We start from the raw sequence: 23,548 nt of genomic DNA, 5'->3' as shown, positions 1-23,548 counted from the left end.
TACATTTCCATTTAAAATTTATTAAAAATCAGGTAACGCCCATCGTAGAGCACATATTAACCCACTAGTTTAAAATGTAAAACACAAGCCTTAAATGTATGTTTAACTACCCGTTTACATGACTATACGCCCGTTTAACTGTCTATTTACATGGCTACACAATTCTTTATATGTAACTTACGTTGCTATGCTATAACTAAAACTTAAACGACCGTGTACAATTGATGTGATTGATGTGACGGGTAGCGGATGGGTAAACATGAAAACACAATTTTTCCAATGTCTAATAATTACGACTCTATTTAATAAGGGTTGAGTTATATATAGAGAGGTTTAAAAATAGAAGGGTAAGAAGTTAGTATAGAGTGACAAGTGTTCAATGAAGAATCACGTGGGAAGGGTAACTTTGTCCACAAGAGAAAAAAGAACATACAAGTCACATGCTATTCCCCCCTATTTTTTAAATGTCTGTAACTTTTTATTACGTCATTTGCTTTTTTAAATATACCATAAAATCAAGCGTATTTTTATTTTTAATATGAGTACCATATTGTCATACCTTTCAACAAAAAAATTGAAAAAACCAGTTGCGTGTTACACAATGCACATGACGTAAAACATAATGAAAAGTAGACCAAAAATACAATCGATGACAACATATTAAAAAGACAATGGACAACACACTATAACGCAATGAACATAACGTATAACACAATGAGTATCAGACTAAAATTTGCAACGGAAAGTAGACTAAAACACAACTAATAATAGCAGATAAAAGACACAATTGATGATAACAAATAAAAGACACAATTGATAGCAGACTAAAACACAATGAACAACAGACTAAAAACACAATGAACAACATATTAAAACACAATGAACGTCAGACTAAAAACACAATAAACAACAGATTAAAATACAATGAACATCATATTAAAACACAATGACCGAAACGTATAACACAATGTAACTAACACAATATATAGAAAACTCATATATAATACCATCTTCATTATGTCATACATTGTGTTACAGGTTTTGATAAAAATGAAATTGATAGAACCCAAATTACATTTTGTTATAAGTTTTGATAATAACACAATATATAGAAACCCTGGTAAAAACGCAATGACAAAAACCCAGCTGAAAGATACAATAAGCAGAACATTTAACACAATGCAATAAAACCCAGTAAAAATGAAATTTTTTATTTTATTTTTATATAGCAATATCATACTCATATTAAAGATAAAAAACGCTCGTTATCATGGTGAATATTTTTTTTAAAAAGTTGTCTAATGAAAAAGTTATGGACGTTTTAAATTGGTGGGATAATTGACATGTAACTTGCATATGGAGAGAGAAACTCTATAAATGTAGGATTCCCTTTATACCTTCTATTAATTTTTTTTTTCTCCCTAAAACTAATCCCAAATCTCAACCTCCAAATTTAAAATCAACTAGTGCTATAAATCCGTGCTTTACGCCGGAAATCCTATCGTTGCACCGTGGATGGGTATTAGTTCGTTTAACTTCGGTACTGACACTTGTTATAGCAACCAATAAAAAAATCATGATATGACCAAAAATATACCAACACGGTGGGAATTTAATCGGTAATGGTTTGTTTTGTTACGCCACATACATTCGTTACAACAACCCATAGAGAAAAAATATTGATATGACCAAAAAAATACCGACACATGATTTACATGGATCAAAGAACAAACGCAAGTTATATAAGATGTATTAAAAAACCACATAATACAGATAAAAAATCACTAAACCACACATATAAAAAAACCTTTAAAACAAATAATTACTACTCATTTAGTTTGTGTATTAATAGCATACAATTGACTTCAATCATTCTTACCCTTTGGATTTATTTTACCTTTGTATTTGATATTATATAGTTATCTAAACAATTAATAAAGGCCCACGGCTTTATAGCCTAATGACATTTTGAGGGTATCTTTAAGACCAATAGGTCTTGAGTTTGATTTTCATAAGGGGTTTTTCCCATATTTATTGGGTTTCCTTCTAAATGGGTGTATAGGCATTATGCCTAGTTAAGATGGATAATCGGTTGATTCCGTTGGTGACATGATTATACTCTAGTGCCGTTTAAAAAAAACAAGAGTAAACTTTCGTTTTGCTCCCTGTGGTTTGGTCACTTTAACGGTTTTGCTCCAAACCTTTAAAAATAGTCATTTTACTCCCTGATGTTTTGGTTTTTTTGTCAGTTTGCTCCCCGCCTCTAACTTCATCCAAATTGTTTGTTTTCCATTTTGCTCCCCGCAGGGAGCAAACTGGCAACAAAACCAAAACATAAGGGAGTAAAATGGCTATTTTTAAAGATTTAGGGTAAAACCGTTAAAGTGACCAAACCACAGGGAGCAAAACGGAAGTTTACTAAAAAAAACAATTAATAAAGACTTATCTAAAAAAAATAGTAATGCTAATGCCAGCTCTACAGAAGTCACCATTATTTGTCCAACCATTTAATCTTTGTCATGACTTCAATTCCATCTCTATCTCTCCATGGTTTTCAATTGTTGATGAGCAGCTGAAACCATCTTGCATCAGGGGGGATGATGAACACATCAAATGATTCATCGGTACAATTCCCCTCCCTCTAATTCTTTTACTATTATTGTTATTATTATTATTATTATTTTGTGTGTGTTTTGAATTGAATGAATGAATGTTTGTTTTGTAAAGAGATGGAACATTGGAGACAAGATTTGCGCTGCATTTACCCCAATTATTATCATAGCTGAAGTCATATTATTCACCTTCTCTTGTTGCTTCGATTTCAACCCTCCTTCTGTTTCCAAGAAACTTCGCTTTGATCATCATCAGCTTTCTCGCCTTGCTTCTGGATCTAATTGTAACTTTTCATCTTCCTGTCGATTCATCAATTTCTCTTGATTTAGAATTCAGTTTTAACTTTTAAGTAAAAATCAAGACTTGAATTTCATGTTTGCTTTGACTTATATAAGGTCAACTGAAGTAGTAGTAGTAGTATTAGCTTGAGTAAATTGCCATTTTAGTCCCTGAGTTTTTGTCCAAATTGCCATTTTAGTCCCTGGGTTTTTGTCCAAATTGCCATTTTAGTCCACGTAGTTTTTTTTTCTCCTCTCTGGGTCCTGACTTGTCCTTTTTCTTGCCATTTTGATCACATTGTCTAACTTAGTCTAAAAACCAGGTTATAATCGGGGGTATTTTTGGCATTAAATTATTGTGAGGTTTATAAATTATGTTGTAAACTACCCTGGTTATCACTACACAACAGTTATGCCAAAAATACCCCTGGTTATAACCAGATTTTTAGACTGAGTTAGACAATGTGATCAAAATGGCAAGAAAATGGAAAAGTCAGGGATCCAGAGGAGAAAAAAAAAACTATTTGGACTAAAATGACAATTTGGACCAAACCTCAGGGACTAAAATGGCAATTTACTCTATTAGCTTCAAATAAGATCTCTAGTAGTTGTTATAAGATTAAATGTGGTTGTCAAAACTTGCTTGAAATGAAGATCAAGCAGACTACTTTCCAAAAGTAGTATTATTTACTTATTTAAGGGGTTGGAAAGTTGAATTGTTCTGCACACAGTTAAAGTCATGTAACCTGAACCCAACCCGTCTAACCCATTTGTCTAAACGTGTCAAACGGGTAATAATCAAGTTCTAAACGTGTCAAACAGGTTGGTTGGTTGTAAGTTAAGGGTTAATGGGTCATAAACTTGTTAGTGGATAGACATGTTTAATTGAATAGCTTGGCGGATCGACCTGTTTAATTAAACGGTTAAACAAGTCAACCCGAACACGGCCCGTTTAATAGAACTACCTTTTACGCATTCTCTATGTTCTTTCTTTGCAGTTACTGTTAATGAAGTGGAGGCGCTTTTTGAACTATTTAAAAGCTTGAGTTCCTCCATTATTGATGATGGATTGATACACAAGGTATACTTTCTAGTTTTCATCCAACTGCAGGAGTAAATATGATCTAGAAAGTCAGGAACTAGCAGACTCGTATTTGGACCGTAAAGGGCCAACTTAAAGCGGACATAACATTTGTTTCGTATTATGAATATGCTTGCTTATTGCATCATTGTCTACAAGCAATGCTAATAATTCGATGTTTGCTTGTATGCAGGAAGAGCTCCGGTTAGCACTATTCAATACCCCTCAGGGCGAGAATCTATTTTTGGACCGGGTAGATGCTTTGTTAAAAAAAAGAGTTAAATGTCATTTTAGTCCCTGTGGTTTGGGCCATTTTGCCAGTTTAGTCCAAATGTTTCATTTTTTACCTATGGATCCAAAAAGGTTTCACCGTTGCCATTTTAGTCCACTGGGTTAACTTCATCCATTATTTCTGTTAACTAGAATGGCAATTCGGTCATTTTATATGACCAAATTGCCCTTCTAGTTAACAGAATTACATATAAAATGAACGAATCGCCCTTCTCGTTAACAGAAATAATGAATGAAGTTAACCCAGTGGACTAAAATGGCAACGTTGAAACCTCTTTGGACCCACAGGCAAAATACGAAACCTTTGGACTAAACTTGCAAAATAGCCCAAACCACAGGGACTAAAATGGCATTTAAATCTAAAAAAAATGTTTTAATCCGCCATATTTTGGTTAATCTATTTTTTGACGGGCTATATCCCTCATTTTACCATACATTATAATTACCAAAATGCCATTTTCATAGGTCTTTGATCTTTTTGATGAAAAGAGGAATGGTGTGATTGAGTTTGAGGAATTTGTCCATGCTCTAAGTATCTTCCATCCCAATGCACCTACAGAAGATAAAATAAAATGTAAGATGTTAAAGCTATACTTTCAATCTTTTATAAATAATAAAAAGTAGAGAAAAGCACGAAGTAGCCATTTTTTAGTGTGTTATACCTATATAGTCATGTCAGAAACATATCACTCGTTTAACCATAAGATACGCTACTCAGAGTCATGTATCTACTTTTACTCGCGTATAAATTTTTTCCCAAAATAATGAAATAAACTAATGTGATACGTGACACCATATCGCGCATAGATTCGAGTATGTATTGTTATTCCCGTGTGTATCAGTGTATGCATTATATGTTTATTATAGAATGATCATATTTAGAGTTTAGGTGAGTAAAGTAGATTCACGTATCTCATGACCATAGTTGTCGATAGTGAATAGCGGTCAATAGCGACAAGCTACCTATATGCTACGTAGGACTGCCGACAGCGATGAAATAGCTCCCGCTTTTCATGCTTAGCGATAAAGTAGAGAAACAAAAAATACATGTTATCGAGCAGTGGAGATGAGGAATATATAGAAAAATACATGTTATAAGACCAAACCTGAGGTATCGAGCGGTGGAGATGAGAGAAAAAAAATGAAAATGTCGCTATTTATCACTATATACTATATAGCGACATATGACATATACGCTACGTAGCGCACTATAGCGAGCGCTATAGCCGCAATTGACAACTATATATGCGTAAAATTGTTCTGACTTGACCATAGAGGTATACACACTCAGAAATATGGCTACTTTCATGATTTTCTCTAAATTATATATCATAAAAGATCATCATCATCATACTCAGTAAATCCCACCAATAGCAAAGCTAAGGTAGGGTCTGATGAGGGTAGGTGTAGACAAGCTTACCTCTACCCCGTAGGAATAGAGAGACTGTTTCCAGTGAGACCCCATATCATAAAAGATGTAACCCCTAAAGATTTATCTAATTTCTTGCAGTTGCTTTTAGGCTCTATGATCTAAGACAGACGGGGTATATTGAGCGAGAGGAAGTGAGTATGTTGTAATACTTAAGTATCTAAAGGATATCATGTACGGGGCTCAATTTGCGTTTTATTTTGTATAGGTGAAGCAGATGCTCATAGCAATATTAATAGAATCCGAGATGACCTTATCAGATGATCTTCTTGAGGCTATTATTGACAAAGTAAGATCTTCCTGAGTTTGTTAACATTCCTCTATATTTACTCAAGCAACCAATAAACGATAAAAGCCGATGATGATAATGGTGATGGTTATTGCAGACATTTGTTGATGCGGATGCTGATGGAGATGGTAAGATTTGTCAGGAGGAATGGAAAGAGTTTGTCCTTCGTTACCCCGGCCTTCTGAAGAACATGACTCTTCCTTACCTTGCGTATGTCACTGTTCTTCGTCCTAAGTTCGTTTTTTCCTATGTTAATAGTAGAGGTGGTAATTTGGACTCGTTTACTTATGAATTAGTTGATTTGGGTTATGCTTTAAGGGTTAATTCCATATATCTCCGTCAAAACTTGGTATAGTATCGTATTTACTCAACAAAAGATCATAATGTCAGGCATACCGATTTTCAAATTTGTGACATTTATACCTTTTTTAAAACTTGCATTAGGATATGAAAGTTTAGAGTGTAAGGATAAAGAAAAGGGTATATTGGTCATATCGTACGTTGTACATAATGAAATGGGTCAATATGACATTTTGAGTATTAAAATTAAATTAAAATGGGTATGTTTGATATTAAATATTAATCTCTTTGGTTGGGTAAATACGATATGATGCAAGTTTTCACGTTTCAAACAGCCAAATCGGATAATTTAGAAACTGGTCAAACGGGTGGAACTTGTTGAGAAAGCCGTTCAAGGTTTCTTTCTTTTTTTTTTTAATGCATAAAACCCCTTATTTTGTTATTTTCAATGATTTAGATCATAATAATATTGTTTTAGAAAGAGTAAATTACGATTTTGGCCCCTGTGGTTATATCACTTTTACCCTTTTAGCCCAAAAAAGAATTTTTTAACATGTGAACCGCCCAGCGGCGGATCTAGAAAATCCCTTTTTTGGGCTAAAAGGGTAAAAGTGATATAACCACAGGGGCCAAAATCGTAATTTACTCTTTTAGAAATCATAGTTAACGATTTAGTTAAAAAAACTTTCAAAAAAACTGGACTAAAAAGTGTTTCAGTCCATCTTACCACCTATACAAACACAACTATTGCCACAAATTACATTAATTTGAGTCATTTGATTTTGTGTTTTAAATTTCAATGATTATTCAGGGATATCACCACAGCATTTCCAAGTTTTGTTTTCCACACATCGGTCGAGGATGCAAATTGAAAACATTTTTTCATCATCATGAAAAAAGCCACTCTGCGAAAAACTCACATGATGCTGATCTCGACTAGATGGATACGCGCTTCAAAAAGAAAAAGCCACAACCCGATGCTCTCTTCGCCCCATGAAAATTTCCGCAGGCAAGTTGAAACCTTTGGGGGAAAAAATCTTAACTTGTATATTAAAATACCCAAAATGGCTTCAAAAATAGTAAATATTGAAAATTTAAAGCGGAGGACGACGACGTAAATGTTTCACAATGGTGAAGTACTTGACAAACAAACAGGTACTGTTCTCAGTTTTAACATGTAAATATAAGTTATTCCAAATGCAACTTGGTGGTATATATATAGTATATAGAACCAAACTAATTTGAATAGTATACCAGATTTCTTGTTTTCAAGTAATTTTGTTTGCTACAAATTGTCTGTAATGATTATCATGTTTATGGAAGTGCATATGAGGTGGCAAAGTTAAGTGGGGTTGGGTAACGGGTCAAAACAGATAAATATGTAGTACTAGTTAAACGTATAATTAAACATTATAAAGATATAAAACCACCAACAGTTTGTTTCATAAAAAATAATACAAGGCTAAGCATGTGGAAGTTAAAGGATTGTCCAGCTAGTAGTAGTCCATAGAGCATTCAAAATTATACAACACTGAAAGTGTATTTGTGAGTGTTAAGAAAGTTACAAATTAATATAGGGATAATGTATTAAATTTAACTTATAAGATACACAAGAAATTATTATGAATTTTATTTATAAATTACTATATCATCATCATCATACTCAGTATATCCCACCAATAGCAAAGCTAAGGTAGGGTCTGAGGAGAGTGAGATGTAGACAACCTTACCTCTACCCCGTAGGAATAGAGAGGCTGATTCCAATGAGACCCCCGGCTCAATTGTAGTTTTGCATCAAGCCTTGGACATGAGGCACATAAAACTCAGCAATTGAGACAAACACCGATTAGTGCATGTACCCCCTTGTCTTTCGGCTATCAACGTCACCACATGATGCATGATTAACCATCCCCCTCTTTTAACGTTATTTTCACAAAATTAGTAAAATAACGTTAAAATTAGTGCATTTTCACTTTTGCCCCCCGAGCGCCCACACATATATACATTATATGAGCAGGGCGTTATAAATTACTATATAAGACAGTAAAATATCATGCTTTCTTGATATTATAATTTCAAAAGGCGTAACTTTTTACTATATAAGACAGTAAAAGATCATACTTTCTTAATATTATAATTTCAAAAGCATAACTTTAGAATTCCCTTTATTTCTTCAAATGTATTAGAGCTGCCTATATCTGTTAATATGGAGCCAACCACTACAAAGTACAATAGTTCAATTGGTTTGGGCAAGGTCTGTCTAGATTCCACTCTCCCAGATCCTATAAGTAGGTTTGCTATTTGTGGGATTTACTTGGTATGGTTGTTGTTGTTGTTGGTTTGGGCACTAACATAAAACCCAATTTTAGCTATTTTTAGGAGAGGGAATGGTGCGAAGGTGAGAGAGGGGAAGAATTAATTTAATTTAATTTTTTTTTTGTGTGAAAAAACGCTAAAAACGGGTTATGTGATAGGGGAGAGATAGAATGCGTGTTTTTGGAGCCATTTTTGGTTGTGAGAGAGGCAAAGCCTGGAGAGTTTGGGCCGGTACTTATGTGGTCTATCTTTGTTAGATCACCGTTTGTGAGTGCTCTTAGTTTACATTTATAATATAAACTTTTAAGTTAAATTAGATCGTATGCATTTTTTAATCACGGTTGAGTTAATAAAAGTAAAGCATTTGAAGTATGGACGGATCTATGCGCTTGCTTTACCATCACCCACATTCACCACTAGCCGTCATTAAAAAAAAAACAACTTAGTGGGTGAAACTGCTTTGACTCAACGTGCCACTGTTCTGACATGAACCCATTTGACCAATTCTTATTTCATGCTTGTTTAACCCTATTTAACCTGAACCCATTTCACCATAAAATAGTTAAAATATTAGTCATGAAAGAAACCGAAAACTATTTTTTTAAAATAGAAAATAAATAAAACAAAAAAAAAACTATCCTTTTCAGAATCACAAGAACTTCATTACAACCTTTTTTTTCTGCCGACACTTCCATTTCCACGTGATCTTCTTCCAACTTCGATTCGTCCTTTTCTCTTCATATCAACCAATGCCCCACACATTGATTCATTCATTCATTTTCCTCACAAAATGGACCAAAACTCAATCCCAGAAGGCCTCACACCAGAAGAATACTCACAACTCCAACTCTTAATCAATGCACACCACATGTTCGACAAAATGCCCAACACATGCACGTCCCTCATAACCCAACACATCGACGCACCCGCACGCGTCGTTTGGCCACTCGTACGCAGCTTCGACAACCCACAACGCTACAAGCATTTCATCAAGAGTTGCAACATGTCTGGGGACGGTGGAGTTGGCAGCATACGCGAAGTGACAGTCATGTCGGGTCTCCCAGCCTCTACTAGCACTGAGCGGCTTGAGGTTCTGGACGACGAGAAGCATATATTGAGTTTTAGAGTTCTGGGTGGGGAGCATAGGTTGAGTAACTATCTTTCTGTTACGTCGGTTAATGAGTTTAAGAAAGGCGAAAAGGTGTACACCGTTGTTTTGGAATCGTATATTGTTGATGTGCCTGTTGGGAACACGGTTGAGGATACGAAGATGTTTACGGATACTGTTGTTAAAATGAATCTACAGAAGTTGGGTCTTGTCGCGTTGTCTTGTTTGCGCGGAAATGAATGATACTGGTTGTCGTGGTGGTGAACTCGTGGTGGCAGTGGATGGGTAACATTAACATCAAATGTATAAGAAAATAAACTAAGATTTTGATGTGGGTGAATGTTTAATTAGTAGGGTTTTTTTTGTTGAAGATGTGTGACTTAAAATAAATTGTTGCATATCTATGGGATTAATGTAATGAATCTGGTAGTTGTAACCAATGTATTTGGAAAATGATATGTTATAATGTTTGGATTTTCAGATGTCTGAAGACTTTTTTTCTATCAAGTTGGCTCTCGTTCAATATTTAGCCCCCTCCCTTAAGAAGGTGAGGGTTAATGGGTGCGATCGAGATTTTAGCATGAATATAACACTAATTTATTTTTTTCATGGAGGTCAGTTGCCCCACATGGTTATACCATCGTTTGGCCCCGGATTTTTGGTATCATAAAACATAGGAGAAGACATAGGATTTGCTCAAGGTTTGACGCCGTGAATAGGATTCGATCCAAAAGTTTATCGATCATGTTAATTTCTTTTGAAAGCACGAATCTGGGGATCCCGGTGAATGGTTGGATGCTAACATGTTGTTACACGCTAGTTTAAATATATATATGGTAGGACAATATTTAGGCATGATGTTATTTCATGCAATGGATGACTTAGTTTAGCTTTACATGGGTTTGATTAAGTGACAAGAGATCATCATAATCTAGGAAGAGTGGGAGGTTTAAGTGTATCACATTTAGGAAGAGTGGGAGGTTTAAGGACAAACCAAATGAATTCCGAAGAAATAATGACCCTTAGGTAATAGCACATACGATATATGTAAAATATATGTAAATCATTATCTCCATAATTAGGAGATTTAGTTGGATTCTCTTGTATTATATATATCCTTTGTCAATTAATGAAATAATCAAGTTGAATATTATTCTTACATGGTATCATACCTACCCGATCCTCTCCTCTAAAACCCTACTGCCGCCGCCGCTCTTCCTTCCGGCCGCTGGTTTTCTTGCCTTCCGATCCTCTCTTCTTTTTCCTCATCCCTCATGGAACCTAAACTTCACCCTGCCCTCACTGTCTCTAACATCAAAACACACGTTCCGGTCATCTTGGGAAAAGATTCGACCCACTACACCACTTGGAAGACCCTCTTCAAAGTTCATTGTCAAATTTAAGAGGTGCTCGATCACCTCGCAGCCAAGCCGGCCGCCGTTTCCACTTAAACCTCCTCCGACTCTGATAAAGACAAGGCTGCTGCTGCTGCAGCTGACTCCTTATGGAAGCAACTGGACGTCGTCGTGCTCCAGTGGGTCTATGCCACCATCTCTACGCCACTTCTGCATACTATTCTCCAACTGGGTCAGACTGCTCACGATGCATGGCTTGCCGTTGAACGTGAGTTTAATGATAATAAAAACACGCGGGCTATTTTTCTTGGTCAAGAGTTCGCTATCTTATGCCTCGAGAATTTTTCATCCATGGCTGATTACTGTCAACACGCCAAACATCTCGCCGATCAACTGCAAAGTGTCGGCTCTCCGGTGGACGACAGGACGCTAGTCATTAAAATCCTGACCGGACTAACTGAACAATACGACAGCATCTCTACTGTCTTGCAAAACCGTGATCCCCTTCCCGATTTTAATGAGGTTCGGTCTCGTCTCAACATGGAAGAACAGAAGAAAAAGCGCCAGACTAGCTGCGGTGCTCAAGCCGCCGCCACCGCACTCGCCACCACCAGCTCCCTGTCGTCCTCCGCCAACCCGCAACAGCCCCCATCTACTTTCTTCCCGTCTTCGGATCGCGGCCGTGGTGGTCGCTCACGTGGTGGTCGCGGACGCGGTGGTGGTCGCGGACGTGGTGGTGGTCGCGGACGCGGCCGTGGCCGCAACTACTATGGCCGAGGCAACTACTCGAATAATCGATACCAAAATCAGCCAAATACGTCTCATCCGTACATTGTCTTTCCCAGCAATTGGACGGCTGCGCAATGGGCCGGTCTCCTCAATCACAACGCCTCGGCCCAACCCCCCTGCCCATACCCTTCAAAGTCGGCTCCATCCTCATCTCAAGGCATACTAGGCCCGCGGCCAGATCAAGCTCATCAGACAACTTACTCGCCCACTGACATCGAGCAGGCGCTTTACTCACTGGCACTTAATCAATCAGACCCGGGGCTGATGGATACAGGAGCTACATCTCACTCTGCCAATGAGCAAGGTATATACTCCCCGTCTACTTTTAATACGTGCACTAATAAAAACATAATTGTTGGTAATGGCATGACTATCCCTGTTTTGGCTCAAGGCAACCAGGTCCTACCACCCCCTACCCACCACTTAAACTTAATAATGTCTTATTTGCTCCCAACCTAATCAAAAACCTTATCTCTGTCCGTCGCCTTACCACTGATAACCTTGTTTCTGTTGAATTTGACCCATTTGGTTTTCTTGTGAAGGATCTCAAAACACGGGCTCCTATCCTACGATGCAATAGCACGGGCGATCTTTATCCACTGACTGAGCCACTCCCCCTTCCTTCTACCCAACCATCTGCTTTTGTTGCTGTTCCTCAAGATCGCTGGCATCAACGTTTGGGTCATCCTGGCAAACATTTGTTACAATCTTTGAAACTTTCATCTTTTGTTGATTTTGGGAAATTTAATAGCACTCTTTGCCAATCTTGTGTTTTTGGTAAAAGTATTAAATTGCCATTTTACGATTCTATTAATAATACTCATTCTGCTTTTGACATTATTCACATTGACCTCTGGACATCACCCGTACTTAGTACGGGTGGTCATAAATATTACATCCTCTTTTTGGATGATTTCACCAATTTTTTGTGGACTTATCCCATATCAACCAAATCGCAAGTTTTCCATACCTTTAGCACCTTCCATAATCTGATTCACACTCAATTTGAACGTAAAATCAAGCAATTTCAATGCGATAATGGCAAAGAATATGCTAACCAAAATTTTTACAACTTTTGTAACCAAAACAGCATGCAATTTCGTTTTTCTTGCCCATACACGTCCTCTCAAAATGGCAAGGCGGAACGCAAAATCCGCACTATCAACAACATGATCCGAACCCTACTTGCTCAAGCCTCTTCACCCGCTAATATGTGGCATCTGTCACACCCCGACCACGTAGAACATACAAAACGTGGCGGAAACGTCGGGGAGTGTTGTAACAGAATCAATTGTTTTAAATCCATGGCAATTGAAGTTTCATTTTATTAATCAAACATGAAAGTTTACATTGATTTAAACAAGAACCAAAGAACACATAACATAAATTAACTAGTTCTTGTCTCGTTTTAAGTCACTAAGGCACAGGTCCGCCTAAGTATGTCTTGATAAGTCCTATGCATCATCTCCTTAAAACACATGTGAAAATAGGTACGTCAGCATAAAAATGCCTGTGAGATACATTGGTTTTGTGAAAACGGAATTCATGACTTATGTTTGAGAAAATATTTAGTCATAAACCTTGTAATTTTCTTTGTCTTGTAAATCATTTGAAAAACGATAAGATCGGATGATATGTATAAATAAGAGAACACTGTATGGTTAAACGGATAACCATGTAAAATGTGTTTGTATAAGATAAGTCGTTTGTAAAACAATGTCTCGTGAAAAGTGTGTTGTTTGTATAAAATGTCATATGTCTCAAATTGAAATGATTCAAATAACGCTACGATATGTAATACCATACAAACACTTATATATAGGAAGTACCAGCGGCGTATCCACCATGCTTGTATCATATTACACACGCCTCGTTACTTAATCACTTACTCAAACCAAACCATCAAGATGAAATGCTTAACAATTGTGGAAATGTTTATGTATAGTCAAATGTCTATTGTCAAATGTAAATCATGTCAACGGATACAACTGGTTTACACGGTTCAGTGGTTACAAACGGTTCATATAATCGAAGGGTTAAGACGGTTCACATAGTCAAATGGTTACAACGGTTCAAAATGTAGTATAATGTGTTCATATGCTGGATGAGCATATGCAACAGAAATGCAATGTGAAACAATGTACTACGTATGCACACAATGGGCGTACGTAGCATGAAATGTATTGTAGAGTACAACGATTCAAAATGTAGTATAATGTTTTCATATGCTGGATGAGCATATGCAACAGAAATGCAATGTGAAACAATGTACTACGTATGCACACAATGGGCGTACGTAGCATGAAATGTATTGTAGAGTACAACGGTTCAAAATGTAGTATAATGTGTTCATATGCTGGATGAGCATATGCAACAGAAATGCAATGTGAAACAATGTACTACGTATGCACACAATGGGCGTACGTAGCATGAGATGTGATGTAAAGCAATGTACTAAGTACGCACACAATGGGCATACATAGCATAAAATGTAATGTAAAGTGATGTGCTAAGTATGCACATAATGGACATACATAGCATAAACACAATGAAATCATGTACTATATATGTACTATCGAACATAGCAAGTATATGATGTGAAAACCGGAAAGCATGAAAGTAACAAGTAGGCACATGTGTTTCACCCCAAAACAGTTTGGAAAACAGTAAAAGAGGGGTTCAATGTACTCACCTGAGATTGCTTCGGAGTTCTTGTATAATAACCAGATAATGCTAGAGATCACGGAATATCAAACGGCACCTAATAGGTAGCTACATTAATATACCGGACCAAAATCGGAAGGATCGGATAGTATGCGGGTTCGTAAACCAAACGAGTATGGAGACTCGCGTAATATGGTTTAAGAAAGCCTACATACTAAAATGAAACCTAACCCAAGTGCTTGCGACCCATTACGACCCGTTTAGGTAGCTTATGCTACCTTACGCGTCGTTCGCGTAGAACGCGTCTGGAACGCCTAACATCGTGACCACAAGGTATAACCTCGGAAGGTTATAGCTATGTCACCTAATGTGTTTGGTCAGATCCTAATGATCGGCCAAATGGGTCGGGTTCGAAAGTATAAGCGATGGTTTAGATCGCTTACCTTACGACCCTATATATGCACTAAACTAAAAGTGACGAGCTAAGCATGTTAGAACATGCTTAACTAAGTTTAGAAAACAGGTTTGGCATCAAAACAAACGGCTTTGATGCCCACGAGTAGTTTGGTTACAAAATACGCAAGAATGCGCATTTTGGCCGAAACTACGACTCGCCACTGAGCCTAGATAACGTGGTAATCAGTAGGTATAGTCACTACGGACTATAACCATCGTGATCACGCTCACGTTATGAAGTTCCATGAACTTCGTGTTGACCATAAGCTGGTCAATGCAGAAAGTCAACAAAACGTTGACTTTCGGACTCGAAAAGAGAATAAAAGAACGAAAGAATACTTACGGAGGGTCCCCGAATGCTAATCTAGATCAAAGAGCTCAGGTATGAAGCAATGGCATCAACTTAGAGCATTTTGATCAGATTTGTGTGGGTTTTACACCAAGGGGGGGTATTTATAGGAAAAGTAAAGCCGTTAGGATCGTGTCTCGAATATCATGCCACGATCCAAGCCTTACACTTGTCACAAAGTTGTGGTTACTGAAAAATGGCCCTAATCCTTTAGTTTGTGAAAGGGCATTGCCCCTTTTGGGTGTTTGAAAGGCCAAGGCAAGTGGATTAAACATTGAATCTGGTCTGCAAGTCTGACGCGCCCCGCGTAAGGATTTGGGCAATCCTTACGCGCCCCGCCTGAGGGTCACAGTTCAGAATTTTCAGTTTTAGTCCCTGCACTTCAGAAACATGCAATTTGGCCCATTTTTGGCACGTTTAAGCCCCGTTAACCTCATTTCAAGGCTCTAAGATGAAGTTAGAGTGTAGGGGACTTGAAATATGCTCAAAAATATCCCGGATGTCGGTTCGTTTGGTCGTACGATCGCGATGTTCGCTTAATTACGACGGAATGCGCATAAGCGCGAAAGACGATCCAAATGACGCGACGAATGGATTTTTCTCATGCCAAACACTAAGGCATAATATAAGGATGCTTACATAAATTTTTGGATGTCCGGATGTATTCAGAACGTAAGTTATGCGCGAAAGTGCAAACTTGTGCACTTTTTGACACTTTTAGTCCCTGAATGACCCAAAAGTTTATTTTAGCATACCAAACCCCTCAAAGCGTATTTCTAAGCTATGTAAAGGATATTTATGGTATGTTTAACTTATGGACATGTTCCGGAATGTTTGTTACAGTTCAAATTGGCATACTTTCGCAGTTTGTCAAGTTTAGTCCCTGTAAGCGAATTAACTTGTTTTTGCCATACCAAAGCCTTCAAAACTTATTTCTAAGTTATGTAAAGGTTATTTAAGGTATGTTAAGTAAATATGATGGTTTTCCGGAGTATTTGTCGCATTAAACTGAGTACGTTTACGCCCTAGTTTGCGTATAATTCCCCAGAAAGTGTTGTAGGATTTGAAATTGAACAAGAACTGATATGTGCAAAAGATACACATATTTATACAAGATCCCAAGTATGAAATACAATATTTCATCGGCTTGGTATTTGTTTGATGGTCGCGGTGACACAGGCGTCACAGTCTCCCCTACTTTAGGAAATTTCATCCCGAAATTTACTCGTAGGAGTCTATTTGTGATTCTGCCAAATAACCATCAGCGATATGCAAGGTAATATCCCGTCATTTCCTTAACGGTCATTCTTCAGAAACGAAAATGAACAGACGGAGTCATTTTCCTCAACAAGTATTCTTCAGAAATGGGAATGACGGAATATGCAAACGAACGTTCATTTCCTCCACGGACAAATCTTCAGAAACGAAAATGAACGGACGGAGTCATTTTCAATGGTTGCTTCATCAGAAATGGAAATGAAGGATTACACAACGGATATTCATTTCCCCAACGGATAAATCGTCAGAAACGAAAATGAACTAACGGAGTCATTTTCAACGGTTGCTTCCTCGGAGTTAGAAATGAAGGATTACACAGCGGATATTCATTTCCTCAACGGGTAAATCTTCAGAAACGAAAATGAACTAACGGAGTCATTTTCAACGGTTGCTTCCTCGGAGTTGGAAATGAAGGATTACACAACGGATATTCATTTCCTCAACGGGTAAATCTTCAGAAACGAAAATGAACTAACGGAGTCATTTTCAACGGTTGCTTCATCAGAGTTGGAAATGAAGGATTACACAGCGGATATTCATTTCCTCAACGGGTAAATCTTCAGAAACGAAAATGAACTAACGGAGTCATTTTCAACGGTTGCTTCCTCGGAGTTGGAAATGAAGGATTACACAACGGATATTCATTTCCTCAACGGGTAAATCTTCAGAAACGAAAATGAACTAACGGAGTCATTTTCAACGGTTGCTTCATCAGAGTTGGAAATGAAGGATTACACAACGGATATTCATTTCCCCAACGGATAATTCTTCAGAAACGAAAATGAACTAACGGAGTCATTTTCAACGGTTGCTTCCTCGGAGTTGGAAATGAAGGATTACACAACGGATATTCATTTCCTCAACGGGTAAATCTTCAGAAACGAAAATGAACTAACGGAGTCATTTTCAACGGTTGCTTCATCAGAGTTGGAAATGAAGGATTACACAATGGATATTCATTTCCCCAACGGATAATTCTTTAGAAACGAAAATGAACTAACGGAGTCATTTTCAACGGTTGCTTCATCAGAGTTGGAAAATGAACAGGGTTAACTCTAGACACATGACAGAACTTGCTGTGATTTCTGTGCACTAAATTCCATAATTATGTATGCATCCATAATTACGTAATCCCTTGCACAGTCCGCACATTTTGTTTTGTAATGTTTTGGGGAAGGATATCAAGCCTGTGATGAGGGTGACTAGACTTCCATCGGGTCCTTTTAATTAGATCCACAGGGGATCTTCTTAGTTAGGCCACCAAGGAGTCCTTTCAGCTATATTGTCACATGATATCCCTAACTAGATTTTTGGATGAACCTATTTAACTAGACCACTCAAGGGGTCTAATTATGAAGTAGTACTTTATAATCCAAGGAACTTAACTGTAACGTAGAAGTCCATTAAGGATTTTAAGTAATACCTTTGGGTATCCTACGATGAATCTCTTGTACAAGGATGTAGGATTCTAGGAGGATTTGGATAACATAATTTGGATCACACAACAACACATAAGGGAACTCATAAGCACAAAGTCACATAATTGTTTAACTTGATTATAATTTGTTATTAACTTGTTATTGATTGAATACGGATATGGAAACCAATCGACGGGTCTCAATGTTCACTGGAATCTATCTGAGAAGATAGAAAGATCTCCCAAAATTCGATTTTTGATTATAAGGAATCACCACATTCGAATTAAGGTATACAACAATTAAAGACTTACGGGAAATCCTTAGGTACCCTATTAAGGATTTATAGTGGTACTTTGGGTATTCGTCTTGTGTTGTAACCTGCGCTTTGTACTTCGTTTCCTTAGAATAAACGGGTACTTAGGAATTTCCTGGAAGACGCAAGCGATTATAGAATGGGAGAATTTTGGGGGTAGTTTGTTCCTCAAGGGATACGGTTCTTTAGTTGTCGGTATTGTAAGGGATATGTCGTTTATACATGCAACCATAGAAATACATTGCAATGTAAATAAAAGATTTATTTATAAACAACGATAACAACTGTTTCTTGGATCTTGACCACAAAAGAAAATAATACATAAGACGTGATTATTTCTAAACGATGTTGTCTTCTAGTCAGTCAGATGCTTATCCCTGTGCTGGATTCGCATTAGCAAGCCTTGGGCAATTTCTTCGGAAATGACCCCTCTCGCCACAGTTGAAACAAGAGCCTGGTAGAAAACGACCTTGAGCAGGATTGTTGCCAGCTTGGTTTGGTGCAGCTGCAGCTGGGCAGACTCTTGCTGTGTGGCCTATAAGTCCACAAGCTTGGCATTTGCGGCACTGTACATTGGCGTGATGATGGAGGCTACATTGGTTGCACAAAGGTGCAGTTCCATTGTATGGTCTTCTAGCAGGGGGTTGAGCTGGTTGGTTGGGGGCGGCTTGACCATTGTGAGCGACCACGGCGAAGTTCTGAGAAGCCTTTCGCTTCTTTGACTTCTTAGGAGATTCAGTCTGTTCATCCATGGTCTTTGATTCCTCGATTGGGTTCGATTCCCCGACCGGTTTCTTGTCACCTTTTCGGAAAAGTTTACCTTTCCTGATCTTTGATTCAGTCAAGGTTGCAGATAGCTCAATGGCCTGTCTAACTGTAGTAGGGTTGCTACCAGTCACAATGTCTTGTATTGAGTCAGGGAGGCCATCAATGTACTTTTCGATTGCTTTATCCAAAGGTGTAACCATATCCGGGCATAACAGACTTAACTCCTCATAACGGTCCGTGTAGGCTCGATGCTCACCGCTAAATTGCTTAAGATCGTCGAACTCCGTTTCCAAAGCCCTGATCTCGTGACGAGGACAAAATTCCTTCATCATCAGAGCTCGAAGCTCTTGCCATGTTTGAGCCAGTGCCACATCGGCACCCTTATCTCTCATCACACCATTCCACCATGTCAAAGCTCGTTTCTCAAAGACGCTAGATGCGAATTCTACCTTTCGCTCGTTTGTACATTGAACATGTCTGAAGGTGTTCTCTAAACTCTCGAACCATTGCAGAAGTGTAGTCGCTCCTTGAGACCCAGAAAACTTTGATGGCTTAGCCGAGTTGAACGTCTTGAAGTTGCAGGGGGCATGATTATTGTTGTTGGCTTGGTTCCATTGAGCAAAGAGGTTTGGGAATTGAGCAGCCATTTGCTGCGCAATGATCTCTGCCAGTTCTGCAGTCGCTATCTGATTTTCGCGTCGAGGAGGCATTCTAAATGAGAGACAAGAAAGAAAACAAATGAAATGGCATTGGGTAAGAATAGGATGTTACAATTACCGGCCATAATCATGGTTGAGGGTCATTTGTTTGAATCCACGAAGCAAACAAACAACACCAAGGCTGAGTCAAAGCAAATAGACCCTCATAGTGTATCGCGAAGACATGCTCGCCTATAAGTGGACACTCACCCCAAGAGTTCCCAGGTAAGAGTGACTGGTCCGATTATGTGGATTTGTACGAACACTCTAACCTTAGACAGAAAACCCAGGGTACAGGCATTCACTCTTCCAGTTTGCACGTGTTCACACTATTTAGGACCCAAAACTTTGACGAGAGTTTTGAAAACTCAAATGGGTTTAGAACCTTATAACAGAGGGTTCAAAACCTAGTAATCAATCATCCTAGAACAGATGATTAGTTTTCAAAGCGGTTTTGAAGTTTATGTTCTTGTTGTGGTCGTCGCCTAAGGATAGGTGACGGTATTGTTTTATGACTAAACGCAAGTAAACTTGCGTTAGGGTCCTAGGAAGGTTATAGACTAGGTCAAAGCATTACTAATAACCTAATTCCCTATAACCATTGGCTCTGATACCATCTTTTCTGTCACACCCCGACCACGTAGAACATACAAAACGTGGCGGAAACGTCGGGGAGTGTTGTAACAGAATCAATTGCTTCAAATCCATGGCAATTGAAGTTTCATTTTATTAATCAAACATGAAAGTTTACATTGCTTTAAACAAGAACCAAAGAACACATAACATAAATTAACTAGTTCTTGTCTCGTTTTAAGTCACTAAGGCACAGGTCCGCCTAAGTATGTCTTGATAAGTCCTATGCATCATCTCCTTAAAACACATGTGAAAATAGGTACGTCAGCATAAAAATGCATGTGAGATACATTGGTTTTGTGAAAACGGAATTCATGACTTATGTTTGAGAAAATATTTAGTCATAAACCTTGTAATTTTCTTTGTCTTGTAAATCATTTGAAAAACGATAAGATCGGATGATATGTATAAATAAGAGAACACTGTATGGTTAAACGGATAACCATGTAAAATGTGTTTGTATAAGATAAGTCGTTTGTAAAACAATGTCTCGTGAAAAGTGTGTTGTTTGTATAAAATGTCATATGTCTCAAATTGAAATGATTCAAATAACGCTACGATATGTAATACCATACAAACACTTATATATAGGAAGTACCAGCGGCGTATCCACCATGCTTGTATCATATTACACACGCCTCGTTACTTAATCACTTACTCAAACCAAACCATCAAGATGAAATGTTTAACAATTGTGGAAATGTTTATGTATAGTCAAATGTCTATTGTCAAATGTAAATCATGTCAACGGATACAACTGGTTTACACGGTTCAATGGTTACAAACGGTTCATATAATCGAAGGGTTAAGACGGTTCACATAGTCAAATGGTTACAACGGTTCAAAATGTAGTATAATGTGTTCATATGCTGGATGAGCATATGCAACAGAAATGCAATGTGAAACAATGTACTACGTATGCACACAATGGGCGTACGTAGCATGAAATGTATTGTAGAGTACAACGATTCAAAATGTAGTATAATGTTTTCATATGCTGGATGAGCATATGCAACAGAAATGCAATGTGAAACAATGTACTACGTATGCACACAATGGGCGTACGTAGCATGAAATGTATTGTAGAGTACAACGGTTCAAAATGTAGTATAATGTGTTCATATGCTGGATGAGCATATGCAACAGAAATGCAATGTGAAACAATGTACTACGTATGCACACAATGGGCGTACGTAGCATGAGATGTGATGTAAAGCAATGTACTAAGTACGCACACAATGGGCATACATAGCATAAAATGTAATGTAAAGTGATGTGCTAAGTATGCACATAATGGACATACATAGCATAAACACAATGAAATCATGTACTATATATGTACTATCGAACATAGCAAGTATATGATGTGAAAACCGGAAAGCATGAAAGTAACAAGTAGGCACATGTGTTTCACCCCAAAACAGTTTGGAAAACAGTAAAAGAGGGGTTCAATGTACTCACCTGAGATTGCTTCGGAGTTCTTGTATAATAACCAGATAATGCTAGAGATCACAGAATATCAAACGGCACCTAATAGGTAGCTACATTAATATACCGGACTAAAATCGGAAGGATCGGATAGTATGCGGGTTTGTAAACCAAACGAGTATGGAGACTCGCGTAATGTGGTTTAACAAAGCCTACATACTAAAATGAAACCTAACCCAAGTGCTTGCGACCCATTACGACCCGTTTAGGTAGCTTATGCTACCTTACGCGTCGTTCGCGTAGAACGCGTCTGGAACGCCTAACATCGTGACCACAAGGTATAACCTCGGAAGGTTATAGCTATGTCACCTAATGTGTTTGGTCGGATCCTAATGATCGGCCAAATGGGTCGGGTTCGAAAGTATAAGCGATGGTTTAGATCGCTTACCTTACGACCCTATATATGCACTAAACTAAAAGTGACGAGCTAAGCATGTTAGAACATGCTTAACTAAGTTTAGAAAACAGGTTTGGCATCAAAACAAACGGCTTTGATGCCCACGAGTAGTTTGGTTACAAAATACGCAAGAATGCGCATTTTGGCCGAAACTACGACTCGCCACTGAGCCTAGATAACGTGGTAATCAGTAGGTATAGTCACTACGGACTATAACCATCGTGATCACGCTCACGTTATGAAGTTCCATGAACTTCGTGTTGACCATAGGCTGGTCAATGCAGAAAGTCAATAAAACGTTGACTTTCGGACTCGAAAAGCGAATAAAAGAACGAAACTTACGGAGGGTCCCCGAATGCTAATCTAGATCAAAGAGCTCAGGTATGAAGCAATGGCATCAACTTAGAGCATTTTGATCAGATTTGTGTGGGTTTTACACCAAGGGGGGGTATTTATAGGAAAAGTAAAGCCGTTAGGATCGTTTCTCGAATATCGTGCCACGATCCAAGCCTTACACTTGTCACAAAGTTGTGGTTACTGAAAAATGGTTCTAATCCTTCAGTTTGTGAAAGGGCATTGCCCCTTTTGGGTGTTTGAAAGGCCAAGGCAAGTGGATTAAACATTGAATCTGGTCTGCAAGTCTGACGCGCCCCGCGTAAGGATTTGGGCAATCCTTACGCGCCCCGCCTGAGGGTCACAGTTCAGAATTTTCAGTTTTAGTCCCTGCACTTCAGAAACATGCAATTTGGCCCATTTTTGGCACGTTTAAGCCCCGTTAACCTCATTTCAAGGCTCTAAGATGAAGTTAGAGTGTAGGGGACTTGAAATATGCTCAAAAATATTCCGGATGTCGGTTCGTTTGGTCGTACGATCGCGATGTTCGCTTAATTACGACGGAATGCGCATAAGCGCGAAAGACGATCCAAATGACGCGACGAATGGATTTTTCTCATGCCAAACACTAAGGCATAATATAAGGATGCTTACATAAATTTTTGGATGTCCGGATGTATTCAGAATGTAAGTTATGCGCGAAAGTGCAAACTTGTGCACTTTTTGACACTTTTAGTCCCTGAATGACCCAAAAGTTTATTTTAGCATACCAAACCCCTCAAAGCCTATTTCTAAGCTATGTAAAGGATATTTATGGTATGTTTAACTTATGGACATGTTCCGGAATGTTTGTTACAGTTCAAATTGGCATACTTTCGCAGTTTGTCAAGTTTAGTCCCTGTAA

General features: G+C 38.1%; 3 protein-coding genes across 3 annotated transcripts; all 3 read left to right on the top strand.

The window, feature by feature from the left end:
- Positions 1 to 2,464: 2,464 nt before the first annotated feature.
- Positions 2,465 to 7,603, top strand: LOC110899198 (calcineurin B-like protein 9). Its single transcript, XM_022146070.2, has 9 exons — positions 2,465 to 2,624; positions 2,728 to 2,896; positions 3,890 to 3,972; positions 4,166 to 4,225; positions 4,729 to 4,837; positions 5,774 to 5,826; positions 5,901 to 5,981; positions 6,079 to 6,191; positions 7,093 to 7,603. The coding sequence occupies exons 1-9, from the start codon at positions 2,598 to 2,600 to the stop codon at positions 7,151 to 7,153; spliced, it is 756 nt and encodes a 251-aa protein (XP_022001762.1). The 5' UTR covers positions 2,465 to 2,597; the 3' UTR covers positions 7,154 to 7,603.
- A 1,646-nt stretch (positions 7,604 to 9,249) lies between these two features.
- Positions 9,250 to 10,187, top strand: LOC110899197 (abscisic acid receptor PYL2). The gene has a single exon (XM_022146069.2). The coding sequence runs from the start codon at positions 9,388 to 9,390 to the stop codon at positions 9,946 to 9,948; it is 561 nt and encodes a 186-aa protein (XP_022001761.1). The 5' UTR covers positions 9,250 to 9,387; the 3' UTR covers positions 9,949 to 10,187.
- Positions 10,188 to 11,411: 1,224 nt separating this feature from the next.
- LOC110901611 (leukocyte receptor cluster member 8 homolog) lies at positions 11,412 to 12,429 on the top strand. The gene is made up of 2 exons (XM_022148422.1): positions 11,412 to 12,153; positions 12,392 to 12,429. The coding sequence occupies exons 1-2, from the start codon at positions 11,412 to 11,414 to the stop codon at positions 12,427 to 12,429; spliced, it is 780 nt and encodes a 259-aa protein (XP_022004114.1).
- The last annotated feature ends 11,119 nt before the right edge of the window (positions 12,430 to 23,548 follow it).

This window comes from Helianthus annuus, chromosome 13 (assembly GCF_002127325.2).
Source record: "Helianthus annuus cultivar XRQ/B chromosome 13, HanXRQr2.0-SUNRISE, whole genome shotgun sequence".
In the NCBI taxonomy this organism is placed as follows: Eukaryota; Viridiplantae; Streptophyta; class Magnoliopsida; order Asterales; family Asteraceae; genus Helianthus; species Helianthus annuus.
The sequence above is the reverse complement of the archived record's forward strand: the minus strand, read 5'-3'. Positions and strand labels throughout refer to the sequence as shown.

Bases quoted from the DNA above. Each gene is read 5' to 3' on its own strand.
- LOC110899198 (XM_022146070.2), top strand. From the start codon at position 2,598: ATGATGAACACATCAAATGATTCATCG. The intron at 2,625-2,727 runs GTACAATTCCCC...TGTTTTGTAAAG, and splicing joins ACACATCAAATGATTCATCG to AGATGGAACATTGGAGACAA. The intron at 5,982-6,078 runs GTAAGATCTTCC...TGGTTATTGCAG, and splicing joins TTGAGGCTATTATTGACAAA to ACATTTGTTGATGCGGATGC.
- LOC110899197 (XM_022146069.2), top strand. From the start codon at position 9,388: ATGGACCAAAACTCAATCCCAGAAGGCCTCACACCAGAAGAATACTCA.
- LOC110901611 (XM_022148422.1), top strand. From the start codon at position 11,412: ATGGCTGATTACTGTCAACACGCCAAACATCTCGCCGATCAACTGCAA. The intron at 12,154-12,391 runs GTATATACTCCC...TTTCTTGTGAAG, and splicing joins TCACTCTGCCAATGAGCAAG to GATCTCAAAACACGGGCTCC.